We start from the raw sequence: 22,254 nt of genomic DNA, 5'->3' as shown, positions 1-22,254 counted from the left end.
AAGTTAAACAGTTTTGTAAATTACTTCTATTAAGAAATCTTAATCCTTTCAGTACTTATTAGCTGCTGTATGCTCTAGAGGAAGTTGTGTAGTTCTTTACTGTCTGACCACCGTTCTCTCTGCTGCAACCTCTGTCCATGTTAGGAAATGTACAGAGTAGGAGCAAATACCCATAGCAAACCTCTCCTGCTCCAGACAGTTCCTGATATGGACAGAGGTGGCAGCAGAGAGCACTGTGGTCAGACAGAAAAAAAACAACTCAGCTTCCTCTGGAGCATACAGGCTGATAAGTACTGGAAGGATTAAGATTTTATAAAGAAGAAATTTACAAAGACATGATCTGTCACATAGTGTTGGGTAAGACATGATCTGGCACATGATGTTGGGTAAGGCATAGTCTGGCACATGATGTTGGGTAAGGCATAGTCTGGCACATGATGTTGGGTAAGGCATAGTCTGGCACATGGTGTTGGGGAAGGCATAGTCTGGCACATGGTGTTGGGGAAGGCATAGTCTGGCACATGATGTTGGGTAAGGCATGGTCTGGCACATGGTGTTGGGTAAGGCATAGTCTGGCACATGGTGTTGGGTAAGGCATAGTCTGGCACATGGTGTTGGGTAAGGCATAGTCTGGCACATGGTGTTGGGTAAGGCATAGTCTGGCACATGGTGTTGGGTAAGGCATGGTCTGGCACATGGTGTTTGGTAAGGCATGGTCTGGCACATACCAGTATTGGGTAAGGCATAGTCTGGCACATGGTATTGGGTAAGGCATAGTCTAGCACAAAAGTGTTGGGTACTGGTCTGGCACATAGCAGTTTTAGGTAAGGCATGGTCTGGCACACACCAGTATTGGGTAAGGCATGGTCAGGCACACACCAGTATTGGGTAAGGCATGGTCTGGCACACGCCAGTATTGGGTAAGGCATGGTCTGGCACACACCAGTATTGGGTAAGGCATGGTCTGGCACACACCAGTATTGGGTAAGGCATGGTCTGGCACACACCAGTATTGGGTAAGGCATGGTCCGCCACACACCAGTATTGGGTAAGGCTTGGTCTGGCACACACCAGTATTGGGTAAGGCATAGTCTGGCACATGGTATTGGGTAAGGCATAGTCTAGCACAAAAGTGTTGGGTACTGGTCTGGCACATAGCAGTTTTAGGTAAGGCATGGTCTGGCACACACCAGTATTGGGTAAGGCATGGTCAGGCACACACCAGTATTGGGTAAGGCATGGTCTGGCACACGCCAGTATTGGGTAAGGCATGGTCTGGCACACACCAGTATTGGGTAAGGCATGGTCTGGCACACACCAGTATTGGGTAAGGAATGGTCTGGCACACACCAGTATTGGGTAAGGCATGGTCCGGCACACACCAGTATTGGGTAAGGCTTGGTCTGGCACACACCAGTATTGGGTAAGGCATGGTCTGGCACACACCAGTATTGGGTAAGGCATGGTCTGGCACACACCAGTATTGGGTAAGGCATGGTCTGGCACACACCAGTATTGGGTAAGGCATGGTCTGGCACACACCAGTATTGGGTAAGGCATAGTCTGGCACACACCAGTATTGGGTAAGGCATAGTCTGGCACACACCAGTATTGGGTAAGGCAGGATCTGGCACACACCAGTATTGGGTAAGGCATGGTCTGGCACACACCAGTATTGGGTAAGGCATGGTCTGGCACACATCCGTATTGAGTAAGGCATAGTCTGGCACACACCAGTATTGGGTAAGGCATAGTCTGGCACACATCCGTATTGAGTAAGGCATGGTCTGGCACACACCAGTATTTGGTAAGGCATGGTCTGGCACACACCAGTATTGGGTAAGGCATGGTCTGGCACACACCAGTATTGGGTAAGGCATAGTCTGGCACACACCAGTATTGGGTAAGGCAGGATCTGGCACACACCAGTATTGGGTAAGGCAGGATCTGGCACACAGCAGTGTTAGGTAAGGAACGGTATGGCACAAAGCAGAGCTTAGGAAAGAATTGTCTGGTGCACTGAAGATACGAAAGGGGCAGCCTGCCATATTGCAATTAGACCCACAAACCTACACACAGAATGATTTTCATTACTTTTTCTAGGGACTTCGAACATGTGGTTATCGCAAAACAGACCGCCCTTTGTGTTACAGCATTTAATGGTAATGGTCATCATCCTGAATTTTAAGGAACAAAAACAGAAATACTATGCTAGTAAACAAGCCCATTGTACCATCTAAGCAGCACTGGCATAAAAGTATCCCCCCCCCACAGAAACAAGAAGCTCAGTTTCAATAATGAAATGTGCCCCGTAAGTGATTGAGAAAGGCTGCCAGCAATTACTTAGTGAAAGTGCTTTTTGTTCCAAGAGACCACACAGGTTTTCTGTGTTAAAACTTCACTAAACACTGCTCACCCTGTGTGTATACACTGACTGACAATATACAGCCATAAATCCTGCCAAGACTGAGCAGGCAGAAGGCATAGGGCAGTCTGTACATATCATAAAGCGGGCACACAGGGAAATATAAGCTAAGAAGGTGCTAAGGGATATTAAAATCAATAGATAAAGAAATATTCATTGTTTTAAAGGGGTACTACCGTGGAAAACTCTTTTTTTTTTTTAAATCAACTGGTGCCAGAAAGTTAAACAGATTTGTAAATCACTTCTATTAAAAAATCTTAATCCTTCCAGTACTTTTTAGGGGCTGTGTAAAGAGAAATCCAAAAAGAAATAATGCATTTCCTGTGATGTCCTGACCACAGTGCTCTCTGCTGACCTCTGCTGTCCATTTTAGGAACTGTCCATAGAAGCATATGTTTGCTTTGGGGATTTTCTCCAGTTCCTAAAATGGACAGCAGAGGTCAGCAGAGAGCACTGTGGTCAGGACATCACAGGAAATGCATTTATTTGTACTGGAAGGATTAAGATTTTTTTTTTTACAAATCTGTTTAACTTTCTGGCACCAGTTGATTTCCCCCCCTTTAAAAGGGGGCTGTATGCTTTGGACAACATATATATGTTGTAATATGGGTTTTCCTGATCACAGAATACTTTAGTGGTTGGAACATCAGAGATCAGCGCTAAACTGTGAGATTACCCAGCAGTAAGTGTTCATTTGCCAGTCAGTGCCAACACACGGCAAATCAAGAATCACATTAATGCCCACCGAAATTATTACTCTGCCCGTGTAATGCATGGAGCTGCTCTGTCCGCCTGGGAGTCCCTCTTGTACCTTCAAATTTTCTCACAAGGTAGTTGAAAAACGAGCTTTCTAAACTAGACAATTCCTTTAAGACCAGTATATAGGGACAAAGTTACTTATACTGTCTAACACTATACTAGTCAGTCTAGATCGGTGTTTCCCAACTAGGGTGCCTCCAGCGGTTGCAAAACTACAACTCCCAGCATGCCCGGACAGCCTCTGGCTGTCCGGGCATGCTGGTAGTTGTAGTTTTGCAACCGCTGGAGGCACCCTGGTTGGGAAACACTGGTCTAGATTTAACACAGTGGATTCAGCCTGTTGAATATTTTTGCCCCATCTATTTGGTCTAGTTCAGATGACCTACTACAGTTAGCTTGCTTTATTGCTAAATCTTGCGCCATATTTTTGGTGCAATTTTTTGGCACATAATGTCCCATCAAAGCCACTACTCATTTCCCATTAAAGGGGTTCTCCGGCAGAAAACATTTTTTTTTTTTAAATCAACTGGTGCCAGAAAGTTAAACAGATTTGTAAATTACTTCTATTAAAAAAAATCTTAATCCTTCCAGTACTTATTAGCTGCTGAATACTAAAGAGGAAATTATTTTCTTTTTGGAACACAGAGCTCTCTGCTGAATCACGAGCACAGTGCTCTCTGCTGACATCTCTGTCCATTTTAGGAACTGACCAGAGCAGCATATGTTTGCTATGGGTATTTTCTCCTGCTCTGGAGAGTTCATAAAATGGACAGAGATGTCAGCAGAGAGCACTGTGTTCGTGATGTCAGCAGAGAGCTCTGTGTTCCAAAAAGAAAATAATTTCTTCTGTAGTAGCTCACATAGAGCGGCAATGCAGGGCCCCAGGAGATCGCAGGGGGGGTCCCAACAGTCGGACACCCAACAATGAGACACTTATCCCTTATCCTGTGGATAGGAGATAAGTTGCCTTTTGCTGCAGATGTCCTTTAATGCAGGCTCATACTAAACTTTTCCCTAGAAACCCCCCTTTAAGAATCTCATTCACATCGCTGCTACTAATACACTGTGGATTTTCCGCAAACAAAGAGACTGGAGAAAATCTGCTGCGTATACCTCCTATGTGAAAGCAATCTTAGTCTGTCTTACAATATTTTATATTCAGGGCTGTTAGGATTATAAACCAAATACTACAGTTTTACATTAATATATAAAAAACCAGTACTTCACTATGCTATGCATAATGTTATTTACTGTTCAATGATCCAGTTAGCCAACACGTTTGTATGTTTCTGTAGCTTACACTATGCAGCATACTGATGGCAGTAAAATAAGACTGCCTGCAGAAGGTTACATCCTTTACAATAATACACATTAAAACATTAGTTGTTTCTATTAAGAAAATGCACTGAAATGCGGCTTAGCATGTAGCCAATATCTTAAGCACTAAAAGTGACAATGGAGGGATATGTAAATGCAAATAAAAAAAGAAGTCCCAGCGCAGCCTCAATACTTTCCAGTGCTGAATTAGTAGAGCGGTGAGAGAGAGAGAGAGTGACGTCTGTATCTGGGTAAGAAACTGTGGAGGAGGGAGCGAGACTATGTAATACGTGAACACTACACAGGAAAAGAGACTATCAAGAGGTATAGATAACGGGGATGTAGGAAACAATTTCTGATCAATGGATTACTCACATGATTTCAATAGAAACCTGATTCACGTATCTTATATAATATACATGACCATAGAGACCAATTTATTTTGAGACTCCTGTATCTTACATTGGTCAGAATCTGTCCTGTGTTTATTGGAATAAACTTACTATGGAAAAGCACCTGACAAGGTGTAAGTAAATACAGTATAGTATTGGATGTTGACTGATACTGACACAAGCTCATAACAGTAAATGAAAGCATGCATCAAATAGTATAGATATGGGTACTGACAAGGGTGCCCCGAATAATATTGTTCCCTATGTGTTTTCTGCTTTCGAAGCTGACATAGATAGCAGCATTATCAGTACTCCGCACTACTGTGTAGTTATGCCTACAGTCAAATGGACTTTAATGCTTTTCAGATACTTACTTAGGGTACGTTCACACGCGCGGATTTTCGCAGCAGATTTAGCTGCGGATCCGCTGGTGAAGGCCCCGCTGTATGCTGGCTTTATATGTGCCTGCTGGTAGCGGCAATACGCCGCTACGAGCTGACACAGTACTGCGACTTGCACATCGCAGGGTGTCTGCTGGTAGTGGCGTATTGTCGCTACCAGCAGGCACATATAAAGCCAGCATACAGCGGGCCTTCACCAGCGGATCTGCAGCGTAAAATACGCTGTAAATCCGCGCGTGTGAACGTGCGTCTATTCACACATACGTTTTCTGAGCAGATTTGATGCGCAGGATTTTCTGCTGCAGATCTCAATGTTAACTGAATGACTGAACACAGCTTGAAATCCTGTGCATAAAATCTGCGCAGAATACTGTCCGTGTGAATAGACCCTTGAAGAGTTTTTCTTACTTACAAATTCATGGCATATCTCATGGATTTGCCATTTACATTTAAAGGAGTACTCCACTGGGAAAAAAATTTTTTTTTAAATCAACTGGTGCCAGAAAGTTAAACAGATTTATAAATGACTTCTATTTAAAAACCTTAATCCTTCCAGTACTTAGCTGCTTTATGCTCCACAGGAAGTTCTTTCCTTTTTGAATTGCCTTTCGGTCTGACCACAGTGCTCTCTGCTGACATCTCTGTCCATGTCAGGAACTGTCCAGAGTAGGAGCAAATCCCCATAGCAAACCTATCCTGCTCTGGACAGTTCCTGACATGGACAGAGGTGTCAGCAGAGAGCACTGTGGTCAGATAGAAAGAATATTCAAAAAGAAAAGAACTTCCTGTGGAGCATACAGCAGCTGATAAGTACTGGAAGGATTAAGATTTTTTAATAGAAGTAATTTACAAATCTGTTTAACTTTTTGGCACCAGTTGATTTAAAAAAAATGTTTTCCAGTGGAGTACACCTTTAATGCCTCACCTTTGCAGAGAGGCGTCCACAGACCGCCATTCTGTATAGCTACCCCATATCCAGATAAAGCAAGGCCACCTCTCCACTCAGTTGATTTCTGGATGCTTCCACCTCGCATAAAAAACAAGGGTCGAGAGATCTCCATTCTCCATCCCAGACGTTATGTATTAGCATGCATATTACTATAGGGGTGAAACATATTAATTTCCAGCCATGTCTCCATGCATATAACATTTCTTCTGTAAGTGGCAAGCCTCTAAGGCAGTGTTTTCCAACCAGGGTGCCTCCAGCTGTTGCAAAACTACAACTCCCAGCATGCTCAGACATGCTGGGAGTTGTAGTTTTGTAACAGCAGGAGACACCCTGGTTGGGAAACACTGCTCTAAGGCTACAAGGAGACAGAAATACTGCATGTACTCTTGGGGGAAATACTCTGTATACATTCTTTCCCCCTAGATCAGTGTTTCCCAACCAGTGTGTTTCCAGCTGTTGCAAAACTACTACTTCCGACATGCCAGGACAGCATTTAGCTGTCCTGGCATGCTGAGACTTGTAGTGTCGCAACAGCTGGAGGCACAGGGGTTGGGAAACACTGCCCTAGATGGAACAAATAGTAACAATAACATAGTAAATAAATGTATAGCTGGCAGCTAACCATGGACTGCAATGTGACACGTCTAGTTTCACACAGTCATCTCAAGATCTTTTTTAACGTTTTGCTAAATTTGGTTATTGTGTAACCATATCTTGAGTGACGGTGCACTGGGCGCACAGTGTATCTCAAAGCTCATGACTAAATAAGGCAATTCTGCCCATGTGCGACGTGGAGCCCAGTCTGGCAGCCCCTGAGCTCAGTGAATAGAAATGGTTATTTCAGCTCAGCAGCAAGAGGAAATGCTTGGGCTGGAAATCAGTTCCTGTACAAATTCACATACACCCTGTGCTGGAGCCAACCTATGATTTAACCCTTGTTCACACTACCCAGACTCTATTTCTTTACGGATCCATTCACTTCCTAATCATAATAATATTATTATAAGAGAAGTGACTACGGCTCATAAATTTAAGTAACCCTGGAAAATGTAATAAAATAAAAAATGCTTACACAGCAAAAGACAACAGGGATCTACTAAAACAGATTGGGGCAGATAAAAACATTACAATAGTTACCTTAGAAACAAAAAAGGTTGTTGGCAGAAAAAGACCACCTGGTCCATCTAGTCTGCTTCTATATGATTTCCATAATTTTTATCTAGGATAGAAATATATTTATCCCGGGCAGGTTTACATTCACTTAAAGTAGATTTACCACATCTGCTAAAAGTTTGCTCTAAGCATCTACTACACTGCTCAAAAAAATAAAGGGAACGCTAAGATAACACATCCTAGATCTGAATGAATGAACTAATCGTATGAAATACTTTCGTATTTACATCAATGGAAATCAAATGTATCAACCCAAGGAGGTCTGGATATGGAGGTACACTCAAAATCAAAGTGGAAAACCACACTACAGGCTGATCCAACCTTGATGTAATGTCCTTAAAACAAGTCAAAATGAGGCTCAGTAGTGTGTGTGGCCTCCACGTGCCCATATGACCTCCCTACAACGCCTGGGCATGCTCCTGATGAGGTGGCAGATTGTCTCCTGAGGGATGTCCTCCCAGACCTGGACTAAAGCATCCGCCAACTCCTGGACAGTCTGTGGTGCAACGTGGCGTTAGTGAATGGCGCGAGACATGATGTCCCAGATGTGCTCAATCAGATTCAGGTCTGGCGAACGGGAGGGCCAGTCCATAGTATCAATGCCTTCATCTTGCAGGAACTGCTGACACACTCCAGACACATGAGGTCTAGCATTGTCTTGTATTAGGAGGAACCCAGGGCCAACTGCACCAGCATATGGTCTCACAAGGGGTCTGAGGATCTCATCTCGGTACCTAATGGCAGTTAGGCTACCTCTGGCAAGCACATGGAGGGCTGTGCAGCCCCCCACAGAAATGCTACCCTACACCATAACTGACCCACCGCCAAACCGGTCATGCTGGAGGATGTTGCAGACAGCAGAACATTCTCCACGGCGTCTCCAGACTCTGTCACGTCTGTCACATGTGCTCAGCGTGAACCTGCTTTCATCTGTGAAGAACAGATGCCAGTGGCGAATTTGCCAATTTTGGTGTTCTCTGGCAAATGCCAAACGTCCTGCAAGGTGTTGGGCTGTAAGCACAACCCCCACTTGTGGCCGTCGGGCCCTCATACCACCCTCATGGAGTCTGTTTCTGACCATTTGAGTGGACACATGCACATTTGTGGCCTGCTGGAGGTAATTTTGCAGGGTTCTCCCAGTGCTCCTCCTGCTCCTCCCTGCACAAAGGCGGAGGTAGCGCTCCTGCTGTATTGTTTCCCTACTACAGCCTACTCCACTTCTCATGATGTACTGGCCTGTCTCCTGGTAGCGCCTCCATGCTCTGGACACTACGCTGACAGACACAGCAAACCTTCTTGCCACAGCTCGCATTGATGTGCCATCCTGGATGAGCTGCACTACCTGAGCCACTTGTGTGGGTTGTAGACTCTGTCTCATGCTACCACTATAGTGAAAGCACCGCCAGCATTCAAAAGTGACCAAAACATCAGCCAAGAAGCATAGGAACTCAGAAGTGGTCAGTGGTCACCACCTGCAGAACCACTCCTTTATTGGGGGTGTCTTGCTAATTGCCTATAAGTTTCACCTGTTGTCTGTTCCATTTGCACAACAGCATGTGAAATTGATTGTCAATCAGTGTTGCTTCCTGAGTGGACAGTGTGATTTCACAGAAGTGTGATTGACTTGGAGTTACATTGTGCTGTTTAAGTGTTCCCTTAAATTTTTTGAGCAGTGTACTTTCTTAGTAAGTTTTATGCTTAATAGTTGTCCAGTGAAAACTATCTTATCCCCTATTTACAGGACAGGGGATAAGTAGGTGATTTTGGGGGGTCCGACCACTGGGACTCCCCGCGATCCCCGGAAACGGGCTCCGGCTCTCAGTGAGGAGCGTGTGTAGTAGCTGGAAATCAGCTACTTATCAAGACCTTCTACTGTTTTTCTATAACCAGTCTTTGGGCCCATTCTATTTTTATAAATATATTTTTGAAGATGATGCCTCCTGAACTGGACTCAGTGTTGCAGATGTGGTCTTACTAGAACTGTATACAGTGGGATCAAATGACTGCCCCTCCATAGACTTGCATTGAGGGGGCAGGGCGTGACATCAGGATACTCCGTCCCCTGAACCACCCATTATCAGCCACGGGGGTGCTGCAGGAGAGATCGCAGGGATCCCCATAACATCTTATCCAAAGACTGTCCGGGCATGCTGGGAGTTGTAGTTTTGCAACACCTGGAGGCACCCTGGTTGGGAAGCACCTGGGTAGACTGTAGATTGATTTCAGCTGGCAATGAGTTAACTGTTTAATGGTTATTTTGGTAAGATTTTTCTACTTTTAAAACTAAGATAGAAAAATAAAGACACTTGTTCTGTTTCCCCTTGTCATTGCTAACTATTATCCATCCTGACCCATGGGAAAGGATTGCTCAGCCAATCCCTGGTTGAAGTAGGTCATTGCTATGGCCAGTGATTGGCTGAGTGGGCATTTTCTTTGTGATTTCACTAAAAACATGCACAACAATGACAGGGAATCGGCAGCAAGCGAGCATGTTTCCTAATTTTTCCCCCCACCCTGTCTAATTGTAGACATAAGTCTCCAGAATAACCCTTTAGAGGTTGGCTATTGTAGCTGTGTAACAGCTCGCGGGCAACAGGTTGGGGAACACTGATCTGGGGAATAGGGTGGTTGTGTTCATCTTATGCTGTTATGTTTCCAGATCACTGCACACAGCCAAGAGCATTGTAAAACACCATTAACACTAGGGCTGCACGATATGGGGAAAATGTGCGATTGCAATTTCGATATGCGAAGCGATTTAATAAATAATTGGTGAAATCCCGCCATTTCATGTCCAATCTCCTCCATTTTACAACTATCCACTCATTTTATGCCCACCACCCATTTCACATCTCCTCCATTTAATTTCCCCCTGTCACAATCACCCCTCATGGTTACATCTTCCCCCATCAAATTTTCCCTCTATGCCACATTCTCCCCTCCCCCTGCCACATTCTCCCCCCATATCACATCTCATCCCCCGCCACATCTCATCCCCCGCCACATTCCCCCATCACATTCTCCCCCATATCACATCTCACCCGCCCCTGCCACATTCTCTCCTCCCTGTCACATTCTCCCCTCCCCTTTGTCACATTCCCCCCTCCCCCTGTCACATTTCCCACTCCCCGTCAAATTCTCCCTCCCTGTCACATTCCCCCCATATTACATCTCCCCCCCCCCCCCCTGTCAGATTCCCCCCGTCACATCATTCCCCCCCTTTCACATTCCCACCCCCGTCACCTTCCCCTCCTCCTCGTCACATTCCCCGCAATACACTGGGTTTCCTGGGTGGTTTTTAAAGCTCCCACCGGATCCGGGAAACCCAGTGTGTTTGCAGCCAAAAAAGACCTTTCCCCATCAGCCAATCACTGACTTGACACGTGACACCGCTACAGCCAGTGATTGGCTGAAAAGGGAAAGGTCCTACTACTTGTATGGTAAAGAGGAGAAACCGAGCTGCACGGAGACGAACGGCGTCTGCAGGGACCGGGAGTAGGTGAGCAGAAGGTTTTTTATTTTTCTCCCTGTGCCCTTTTACTTAGTTCAGTGTTTTTCTACCAGGGCTCCTCCAGCTGTTGTGAAACTACTACTACCAGCATGCCCGGACAGCCTTTGCCGGTCCGGGCATGCTGGAAGTTTTAGTTTTGCAACAACTCGAGGCACCCTGGTTGGGAAACACTGAATTTTAGTATTTAAATTCGTTTTTACCTGCTCTGGATGGCCCCCGCCCGCAGCAGCACACATGAGCCGGCCCAAGCAGATAATCGATAGTTTTCCCGGGGGCCGTATTGCTATATCACAAAAAGCAAAAATTGCGATTCGATTGCTTTTGCAATATATTGTGCAGCCCTAATTGACACAGACACACATGTATACACATATATACATGTGTGTGTTGTGTGCAGCCGTCTCCCAATAATGCTGTCAATAACACTGCAGTCTCACCCACAAGTAGCTGCCAATACAAGATGTTTTTACTAAAAACACAAGGTTATCTTTATTATAGTATGCCATAATGCAATCATTATTAAAGGGGTACTCCACTGGAAAACTTTTTTTTTTTTTTTAATCAACTGGTGCCAGAAAGTTAAACAGATTTGTAAATTACTTCTATTAAAAAATCTTAATCCTACCAGTACTTATCAGCTGCTGTTATGATCCACAAGAAGTTCTTTTCTTTTTGAATTTCCTTTCTGTCTGACCGCAGTGCTCTCTGCTGACACCTCTGCCATTTTAGGAACTGTCCAGAGTAGGAGAAAATCCCCATAGAAAACCTCTCCTGCTCTGGACAGTTCCTAAAATGGACAGAGGTGTAAGCAGAGAGCTCTGTGGTCAGGCAGAAAGGAAATTCAAAAAGAAAAGAACTTCTTGTGGATCCTAACAGCAGCTGATAAGTACTGGAAGGATTAAGATTTATTTTTAATAGAAGTAATTTACTAATCTGTTTAACTTTCTGGCACCAGTTGATTTAAAAAAATGTTTTCCAGTGGAGTACACCTTTAAGATGTACTAAGCTCCTGAAAAAACAGTTTACACCTAGTTGTGGCCAGCAATAAAGAGAAGACATCTTACATGTATTACTGCCACAGCCGTCTCCAGCCACTATACTGTGTGTGAATACCTGATAATAAAAATGTCCGGCTGGTTCAAAGCAAGGCCAGCACTCGGTCCTGGTCATATAAACAATATTGTACACAATCCCCATTGTTATTACCAAGAACACATTGTGAAATATCCTCCTATTCTGTGCACCAAAATACATATGGATTTTGTATTAAAGGGAACCTTTAATCACGTGCAGCATGAAACAACACAGGTCACGGGATGCCGAGACACTATGACGTACTCTGAAATGTTCAAGCGTTTCAGAGAAATCATAGTTTTAAGAAGCTGCTGGACAAGGGTAAGTAGTCACAGGAGGCGGTCTCCATGGCTGATACCCACCAGTCTTGAGTGATGCATCTCTTCCTAAACACTGCCAGCAAGAGACACATGACTCAAGGCCGAGTCGGTGAGCCTTACCTCGGTACTGGGTGTTATTTAAAATGATAAATTCTCTAAATTGCTTGAGCATCTAGAGTAGATCATAGGGTCTCTTTATCCTGCTACCTATATCTGTTTATGCTTCCTGTAGTCTGGGCAGCATAAAACAAGTGACAGGTGCCCATTAAACAACAAAAAAATAGGAAATTAAGAAAATAAAACTAATCTTGTCTATTTATGTACTTTTCACATACATAAACATAAAAGTCTATGTTCTATACAAAGCGCAATGTTCGCTTATCTTGATAACTTGATGTATATAGACTCTCTCTACCTTAAAGGGGTTATCCAGGAAAAAACTTATATGTATATATATATATATATATATATATATATATATATATATATATATATAAAAGGGATCGACCGATATCGTTTTTTTAGGGCCGATACCGATAATCTGTCACCTTTCGGGGCCGATAACTTATACCGATATTCGGGTATAAGTTATCGGCTATTTCAACCCCCCCCCGGCGGGGCAGAAGCCGGTGCAGATCAATGATTTAAAGCGGGCGCTTTAAATCAATGAACTACAGCTGCTTTTGCGGTGCCAGAGACCGCCGCCACCCGCTTCTCTCCCCCTGCGTGTCCTGAGTCTAACCACCACAGTTGCCCCATCGCCTCCCCCCCAACCTCTGCCCACATACCGCCGCCGCTGCCCCATCGCCTCCCCCCCCATCCTCTGCCCACATACCGCCGCCCCATCGCCTCCCCCCATCCTCTGCCCACATACCGCCGCTGCCCCATCGCCTCCCCACATCCCCGGTGTTATAATTACCTGCTCCCGGGGGTCCGCGATCCTTCTGGCTCCGTCGGCGTCCTGCGCTGTCACTGTGCGTACTGACGGTGACGTCGCGTTGGCGACGTCACTCGTAATTACTCAGCGCACAGCAACAGTGCAGGAGCCAGAATGATCGCAGACCCCGGGAACAGGTAATTATAACACCGGGGATGGGGGGAGGCAATGGGGGGCAGTGGTGACGATGGGTCGGTGGGGGGGGGGGGGGGGGCGGTCGCGGTGCGGTGGGTGGTGCAGCGCAGTGCTGTGTGGGTGGTGCGGGGGCCGGGGCATTATCGGCATGGTAATTGCCGATACCAATAATGTCCAAAATCGCGATTGTCGGACGATAATATCGGCCGAACCGATAATCGGTCGATCCCTAATAAATAAATATATATATATATATATATATATATATATATCTCAACTTGCTCCAGAAAGTTAAACAGATTTGTAAATTACTTCTATTAAAAAATCTTAATCCTTTCAGTACTTATGAGCTGCTGGAGTTAAGTTGTTCTTTTCTGTCTAAGTGCTCTCTGATGACACCCGTCTCGGGAACTGTCCAGAGTAGAAGCAAATTCCCGTATCAAACCTCTCCTACTCTGTGCAGTCCCCCGAGACAGGCAGAGATGTCAGCAGAGAGCACTGTTGTCAGAAAAGAACAACTCAATTTCAGCAGCTGATAATTATTGGAAGGATTACGATTTTTTTTTATAGAAGTCATTTACAAATCTGTTTAACTTTCTGGAGCCAGTTGATATATAAAAAAAAAAGTTTTTTCCTGGAATAACCCTTTAATATATCTTACATAGTGAAATAACACAAATAACAAAAACAAGTCACAAATGATGTGTGCTTCCATACAACACTTACCTGTGCCTTTTCTCTTTTTGCTCGAACCAAAGTATCCTGGTAATGCTGAGCCACACTCGGTTCTACCCCTTCTAACTTTGCTGCTGGTAGCTGTAATGCTTGTAAGGTCTTCTTCGCATCACCTTCATCCAATGCTTCATTTATAAGCCCGATTGCCAAAATCCCTATAAAACAATAGGTTTGCTTTCAGAGATATCTCTGTAACTCAGTAATAGACACTGAATGAAGTTATTTATAATTAGATTGCAGTTATTCAAGTTATAACTTTTACATTGTTTTAAAATTAAAGAAAAATAACAGTGCTCAAAGTTATATGGATATGATAACTCAATGATATATTTATTAACAAAATCACAATAATAATCACCCTAAAATAGCTGTCTGAAAAGCCACAGGGCCCTTGTGGCTAACTTGTAGCTATACAATAATAACAATTTTAGTATTATCAAATAGAATAAAATATAGTGGGAACTGCTGCTGTAATAAAGTGCAATATTGGTACTTCAATGACCGAAAAGTTGCACTTTATTACAGCAGCAGTTCCCACTATATTTTATTCTATTTTATAATACTAAAATTGTTATTATTGTATAGCTACAAGTTAGCCACAAGGGCCCTGTGGCTTTTCAGACAGCTATTTTAAGGTGATTATTATTGTGATTTTTTAAATAAATATATAATTGAGATATCATATTCATGTAACTTTGAGCACTGTTATTTTTCTTCAATTTTGCATTTTTTATGAACAACTAGGGTATAGGTTTTAGGTATTAAAGGTTAGGTAAGCGCCTTTCATTTTCTATATTTATATTATTTTAAACTAATGTCACCATTAGTGAACAGGATATAAAACTCAGAAACTTTGTACTGTTACAATAAATTCTAACTCTACCAGACCTGTATACTCTGTCGTCTTATCTTGTTCATATTAGATCCTAGATGGTTTTGCCTATGATAAATCTGATGCTATACATCAGTGTTTACCAACCAGTGTGTCTCCTGCTGTTGCAAAACTACAACTCCCAGCATGTCCGGACAGCCAAAGGCTGTCCGGACATGCTGGGAGCTGTAGTTTTGCAACAGCTGGAGGCACACTGGTTGGGAAACATTACTATACATATTGAATGTGGCTTATCCACACATTTTTATGGGTGATGGGACTACATAATTTACACGTGTACACTGCTCAAAAAAATCAGGGAACTAAGATAACACATCCTAGATGTGAATGAATGAACTAATCACATGAAATACTTTCGTCTTTACATAGTTGAATGTGCTGACAACAAAATCACCCAAAAATTATCAATGGAAATCAAATTTATCAACCCATGGAGGTCTGGATATGTAGTCACACTCAAAATCAAAGTGGAAAACCACACTACAGGCTGATCCAACTTTGATGTAATGTCCTTAAAACAAGTCAAAATGAGACTCAGTAGTGTGTGTGGCCTCCACGTGCCCGTATGACCTCCCTAAAACACCTGCTCCTACACCTGCTCCTGATGAGGTGATGGTCTCCTGAGGGATGTCCGACCTGGACTAAAGCATCCGCCAACTCCTGGACAGTCTGTGGTGGATGGAGCGAGACATGATGTCCCAGATGTGCTCAATCGGATTCAGGTCTGGGGAACGGGCCAGTCCATAGCATCAATGCCTTCCTCTTGCAGGGACTGCAGACACACTCCAGCCACATGAGGTCTAGCATTGTCTTGAATTAGAAGTAACCCAGGGCCAACTGCACCAGCATATGGTTTCTCAAGGGGTCTGAGGATCTCATCTCGCTACCTAATGGCAGTCAGGCTACCTCTGGCAAGCACATGGAGGGCTGTGTGGCCCCCAAAGAAATGCCACCCCACATCATTACTGACCCACCGCCAAACCGGTCATGCTGGAGGATGTTGCAGGCAGCAGAACGTTCTCCATGGTGTCTCTGGACTCTGTCACGTCTGTCACATGTGCTCAGTGTGAACCTGCTTTTGTCTGTGAAGAGCACAGGGCGCTAGTGGCGAATCTGCCAATCTTGGTGTTCTCTGGCAAATGCCAAACATCTTGCACGGTGTTGGGCTGTAAGCACAACCCCCACCTGTGGACGTTGGGCCCTCATACCACCCTCATGGAGTCTGTTTCTGACTTAGTTGACACATGCACATTTGTGGCCTGCTGAAGGTCATTTTGCAGGGCTCTGTTAGTGCTCCTCCTGCTCCTTCTTGCACAAAGGCAGAGGTAGCGGTCCTGCTGCTGGGTTGTTGCCCTCCTACAGCCTCCTCCACGTCTCCTGATGTACTGGCCTGTCTCCTGGTAGCGCCTCTATGCTCTGGACACTACGCTGACAGACACAGCAAACCTTTTTGCCACAGCTACCATTGATGTGCCATCCTGGATGAGCTGCACTACCTGAGCCACTTGTGTGGGTTGTAGACTCCGTCTCATGCTGCCACTAGAGTTAAAGCACTGCCAGCATTCAAAAGTGACCAAAACATCAGCTAGGAAGCACAGGAACTGAGAAGTGGTCTGTGGTCACCACCTGCAGAACCAGTCCTTTATTGGGGTGTCTTGCTAATTGCCTATAATTTCCCCCTGTTGTCTGTTCCATTTGCACAACAGCATGTGAAATTGATTGTCAATCAGTGTTGCTTCCTGAGTGGACAGTGTGATTTCCCAGAAGAGTGATTGACTTGGAGTTACATTGTGTTAAGTGTTCCCCTTTATTTTTTGAGCAGTGTATTTAGACTGGTTTGTCCTTACAAACATATGCTTGACCACTAAAAACTGTTTAGTTCTACACATAGCTGAAGGATGGAGAAGCTGTTTGAGGTATTTCCTGTTAATGCTCCATCAGCCTCAAACACCTAGAAACTAGCGTGAATTTCTAAAAGACTAACTAGCTCAAATATTTACACTCTTTTCATTCCCTATATGAACTGTGCTGAAAGCTGACAGTATGGAGAACTATTGGGAGTTGAATACGGCAGCCTATCGTGACAGTCCATCCCAAATCATGTATATACTACAGCTGTCTGGGAAACCTCCATGTTGTAAATGATTTTTCACTGCAGGTTCACAATGTAATTGTCAACTGTCTATTTATATGGATTCCAATAACCATTATTACAACTTACTGGCATGCTCTTCATGTACAGTGTTATTAACCTGAGTCACGCATCCCTGGATATCATTCCATGTAACAAACTCATTCCCTTCCTCCCGGGCCTGTTGTTTCAATTTCATCAACTCATCGATATACCTGTCAACAATACAATGGTCAGTATGATGGACAGCAGAGTAATCTTTGTACACATAAATATATACACGCTACCAATGTGACATACAACTTGAGAGACTGGATGATGATCTGTTCATGAGTAGCAATGCTTACTATCATTTGTCAGAATATGAGTGCTCATAATCATTATTAGGGTGCATGCACACCACATTTTTTGAAATATAGTCCCCGTATCAGTTTTTTTTTATGAAAAACGGATTCCTCAAAACCGGACTAAATTGTATCAAAACTATTGTCTAAGGTTGATTGGGCATCTATTCAAATAATAACTCTTGTCTCTATTATATAACATAAAATTGTTAAAAATTCTTCAGCACTTGGAAGTGATTTTAGACTATAAGCAATGAAGCAGCTGTAGTATGGTGAAATAGCCAGGTGGCGGAGTGGACTCATTTCCAAGGTTCTTTCCTAGAAATACTGTAATAAGGTCTAAGGTCAGTTCAGTTCAGCAAACCTCTGTAGGTTTTCATCCTCGACATCCATCAGGCCGGTGACTTGGTTGGTCAGCTGTCGGTAGACAGTGTTTACATCGCCTGCATCCAAAGCCCTGTTAATGAGAGCCACAGAGGACAACATCTCCACAGCAACGGAAAGCTCCGGATGAGTGAGGTTCCCCTGTCAGAAATCAAATGTCAGAGCGTCAGATAATTGGGATCAGTATTACAGCAATAACAACCCTGACCCAAGAAAATACTGTAAGCCTAGCTGTGGTGTTACCATAGAATACACTCTAAGTTCACAGCCTCCTGTACTGCTGCTGTTTAGTATTTATGCAACAGACAATTGGGGTTATAAGCTGTTGATTAGGAGAATTAAAAGGGCTATGTTCACACATTTCTGCATTCTTTTGGCAAAGTGCTGAAGTCCACGCCCCATTGCTTTAAATAAAAATATGCACCGCAGTTCATTGTGAATGGCAGCATATATTTTTTTCAATATGCTAAATAATTGACATACCACTTGGGAAAGCTGTGAGAACATAGACATAAAAGGAATCTCTAGCCAATCTTTATAGTTCCCAATTCCCAGCCCCCAAAAAATGTCTTGACCTAATGTGGACAAAACTAAAAATGGACATTTGTACTTTACAAAAACATCTCTGAAACCAAACACACAGCATATGAAATGTATCATTTGCATGCCCATTTACTGGCCTAGAAGGAATGTTTAAGTTTATTTAATGTTGCTTATATATTTGTGGGATTGAGAATACTGTATTATACATTAATATGAAATAACCACTAGCTGTAATGTCATATGTTATCTAAGTCCCTTTAAATGGTCAATTTAAGAAGTCATTCATTTTCGTTTATAAAGTGCACTGCTTGCAATTCTCTGGGGAAATCTGACAGCAGAATTAATCCTTGAATCTAAATGCTTCTCGGAAACACTGTTCCATCACAATGCTGCACTCACCTCTGGGCTTTGCTGCTGTAATGTGGCGAGCTCCCTCTGGTAAAGATCTTGTGCAAATGGGAATATCTCTGGCAGCTGTGCATCAGGGTTCATCAACTCCTGTACAGTCTCCTCTGCCACCCCGTTTCTGATGGCATTATTAATCCTGACCACAGCAACAAGTCCTGTGTAAAAAAAAAAATTTTACAATTAAGGGAGCTTTCTGGACCTTTTGGTGATCTAAGTCCATTCCGCAGTAGGTTTACATATTACATCTATAATATAAACACTGATGTGCCCATATTATCTTCACATCCTACCATAAGTCTAAATGAAGTTTAACATATATATATACATACATACAGTGGGGATCAAAAGTTTGGGCACCCCAGTAAAAAATTTGTATTAATGTGCATAAAGAAGCCAAGGAAAAATTGAAAAATCTCCAAAAGGCATCAAATTGCAGATTAGACATTCTTATAAATAGTCAACAAAAGTTAGATTTTATTTCCATCATTTACACTTTCAAAATAACAGAAAACAAAAAAATGGCATCTGCAAAAGTTTGGGCACCCTGCAAAGTTAATATCTTGTATGGCCCCATTTGGCAAATATCACAGCTTTTAAATGCTTTTTGTAGCCAGCCAAGAGTCTCTCAATTCTTATTTGAGGTATCTTTGCCCATTCTTCCTTACAAAAGTCTTCCAGTTCTTTGAGATTTCTGGGCTGTCTGTTACGCACTGCTCGGTCGATCCATAGATTTTCAATTATGTTGAGGTCAGGAGATTGTGAAGGCCATGGTAAAACCTTCAGTTTACGCCTCTTGATGTAATCCCCCGTGGATTTCGAGGTGTGTTTAGGATCATTATCCATTTGTAGAAGCCATCCTCTCTTTAACTTCAGCTTTTTCACAGATGGCATCAAGTTAGCATCCAAAATTTGCTGAAATTTTATTGAATCCATTTTTCCTTCTTCTAGTGAGATGTTCCCTGTGCCACTGGCTGCAATACAACCCCAAAGCATGATTGATCCACCCCCATGCTTAACAGTTGGACAGCGGTTCTTTCATTAAATTCTGTTCCCCTTCTTCTCCAAATGTACCTTTGCTCATTCCGGCCACAACTCCAGTGTCTGCCAGATTTTTCTGGAGGGATTGTGCAGTCAAACGTGGGTTTTGAATTGTTTTTCTCACAATCCTGCGAGCTGTTGTATCTGATATTTTTCTTGGTCTTCCAGATCTTGCTTTAACTTCCACTGTTCCTGATAACTGCCATTTCTTAATTACATTCCGAACAGAGTATATTTACATCTGAAAACGTTTTGCTATCTTCTTATAGCCTACTCCAGCTTTGTGAGCGAAAACAATTTTCAGTTTCAGATTTCTAGACAATTGCTTAGAAGAACCCAATGTGCTGATTGTTGGGGCAAGGTCAGATGAGTCTGGACATTTAAAACCTTTGAGATTGACATCACCTGGTCTTCCCAGATGATGATTGAGAACAATCCATGACACTGGCCGGCCAATTTTGTTTGTTATCTGTTATTTTGAAAGTGTAAATGATGGAAATAAAATCTAACTTTTGTTGACATATTATAAGAATGACTAATTTGTAATTTGTGTACAAATTTCAACCTGTATACGGTTAAAAACCGCATACTGTTTGAAAAATGATGTCCGGTTTCATCAGTTTTTTAAGAAAAAACACAGTTCATAGATAGACAGCACGGCACTACTTTACCTTCAGGTGCAGAACGGTGATGACACGGCAGACTAGGACTAAGGATTGCTGGAGGTGGTGCTCTGACTAGCGATAGTGCATGGAATCGCAACAAAGAAGAAGAGAAATAATCGGCAACTCACCGCGGCCAGCTGAGTAAATCTTCTTTTATTTCATACTCACGATAATCTCATATGGGAAGAGGGTGGTGGGGGGACACAGGATGGCGACCAAGCTCCGTTTCGCACGATGTTCGTGCTTCCTCCGGGCCATGGCCGGAGGAAGCACGAACATCGTGCGAAACGGAGCTTGGTCGCCATCCTGTGTCCCCCCACTACCCTCTTCCCATATGAGATTATCGTGAGTATGAAATAAAAGAAGATTTACTCAGCTGGCCGCGGTGAGTTGCCGATTATTTCTCTTCTTCTTTGTTGCTTTTTTTAAGAAAAAAACATACGTTTTTAACTTTTCATTCCATTTTGAATAAAGTTTCACTTGTTTGATTGAAATTCCAAGAAAAAAAATTGTGCAAAGTCAAAAACTGTATGGTGAAAACCGGATGGAACCGTACGCACATACGGTTCTGTACGGTTCCCATTGACTCCCATGTTGACAAAAAATGTATACGGTATAATACGGTTTTTCACCCAGATCAAAAAATGTGGTAGACTATGGTTTGAGGTATGGGTAAAAAAACGTACAAACCATATTTACTTAATATAAACAGCAGCCTACCCCTCACACCCTATCTATCCAGGACTCACGCTAATCTCATACTTTGCTGCCCATGGGATAGAATTTTATAGTGGACAATATTGTTCTGACCTGTTTGCACCTTTTGCAGGTAAACTTAAGATAGGTGTAATGTATAAAGTCAAAGTGTTATTGACTTATGTGACTTATGTATAACTAGGCACAGGTTAATAAGATATTGCAGGACAGTTTCTGTTTTGTAATACTACTAAATAAAACAGATTGTGAACACAATCTCTAATAACGAACGTAGCTCTTGAAGCGTTACTTTATTTAAAAACAAATTTTGACATGTCGATCAGACATGTGAAAAGTTGTTGATCACATCGGGACTCGAACCCACTGCGATCGTGAGTTATTAGCTAGGAAGTGGGCGGCATTGCGCTCCACTCCCTGGCCTTCCAAGAGATCCATCAATTTCTCTGCATAGGAGTCTACAGAAGTCTTTCTCTGCATTGTATGTGTAATACAGCATTCAGGCCTACAGGAAAATACGTGTGACCAGGGCTCTGCAGGAACGCGTGGGAACTGAGTTCCTGCACTTTTTCTGCAGCAGGAACACCATTCCCATTAGCAGGAGTCTTGCAGGACCAGCCCTTGAGTGGAAATCTTGGGTAAGTTCCCTCACTTTATTTCCCAGGACTTGACCCCTGTGTGTGACTAATATCATAATATACAGCTAAGGAAAGGCTAATGAAATATATGACATATTGGCCCAGATTTCTCTGTCTGAGGATAAAAGCTGTCAGCTTTTCCATAGCAACTCATCACAGCTCAGCTTTCATTTCTCGAATTGCTCTGAAAAAATCAAAGCTGAGCTGTGATTGGTTACTATGGATAAACAAGACTTTTATCCTCAGATATTGATAAATCTGGGACTAAGTCGTTACCTTAAATAAACTCGAAAGATATGCAAAATATCTCTTTTGCTCACAAGTGACTATTTAAAGGGGTACTCCGGTGCTTACACATCTTATCCCCTA

General features: G+C 43.1%; 1 protein-coding gene across 5 annotated transcripts in view; it reads right to left on the bottom strand.

The window, feature by feature from the left end:
- Positions 1-22,254, bottom strand: part of IQGAP1 (IQ motif containing GTPase activating protein 1) — a 260,950-nt gene that overhangs the window by 56,797 nt on the left and 181,899 nt on the right. For all 5 annotated transcript variants that reach the window (XM_056572114.1, XM_056572118.1, XM_056572116.1 and 2 more), the window contains 4 exons: positions 18,822-18,985; positions 17,860-18,020; positions 17,242-17,366; positions 14,120-14,283 (listed from right to left, as the gene is read on the bottom strand). In XM_056572114.1, coding sequence (XP_056428089.1) covers positions 14,120-14,283; positions 17,242-17,366; positions 17,860-18,020; positions 18,822-18,985 — 614 coding nt within the window. The remainder of the gene's footprint in view (positions 1-14,119; positions 14,284-17,241; positions 17,367-17,859; positions 18,021-18,821; positions 18,986-22,254) is intronic.

The sequence above is a fragment of the Hyla sarda genome, chromosome 4, assembly GCF_029499605.1.
Source record: "Hyla sarda isolate aHylSar1 chromosome 4, aHylSar1.hap1, whole genome shotgun sequence".
NCBI classification, from domain to species: Eukaryota; Metazoa; Chordata; class Amphibia; order Anura; family Hylidae; genus Hyla; species Hyla sarda.
Note: the sequence above shows the minus strand (reverse complement) of the source record. Positions and strands in the feature narration are given on the sequence as shown.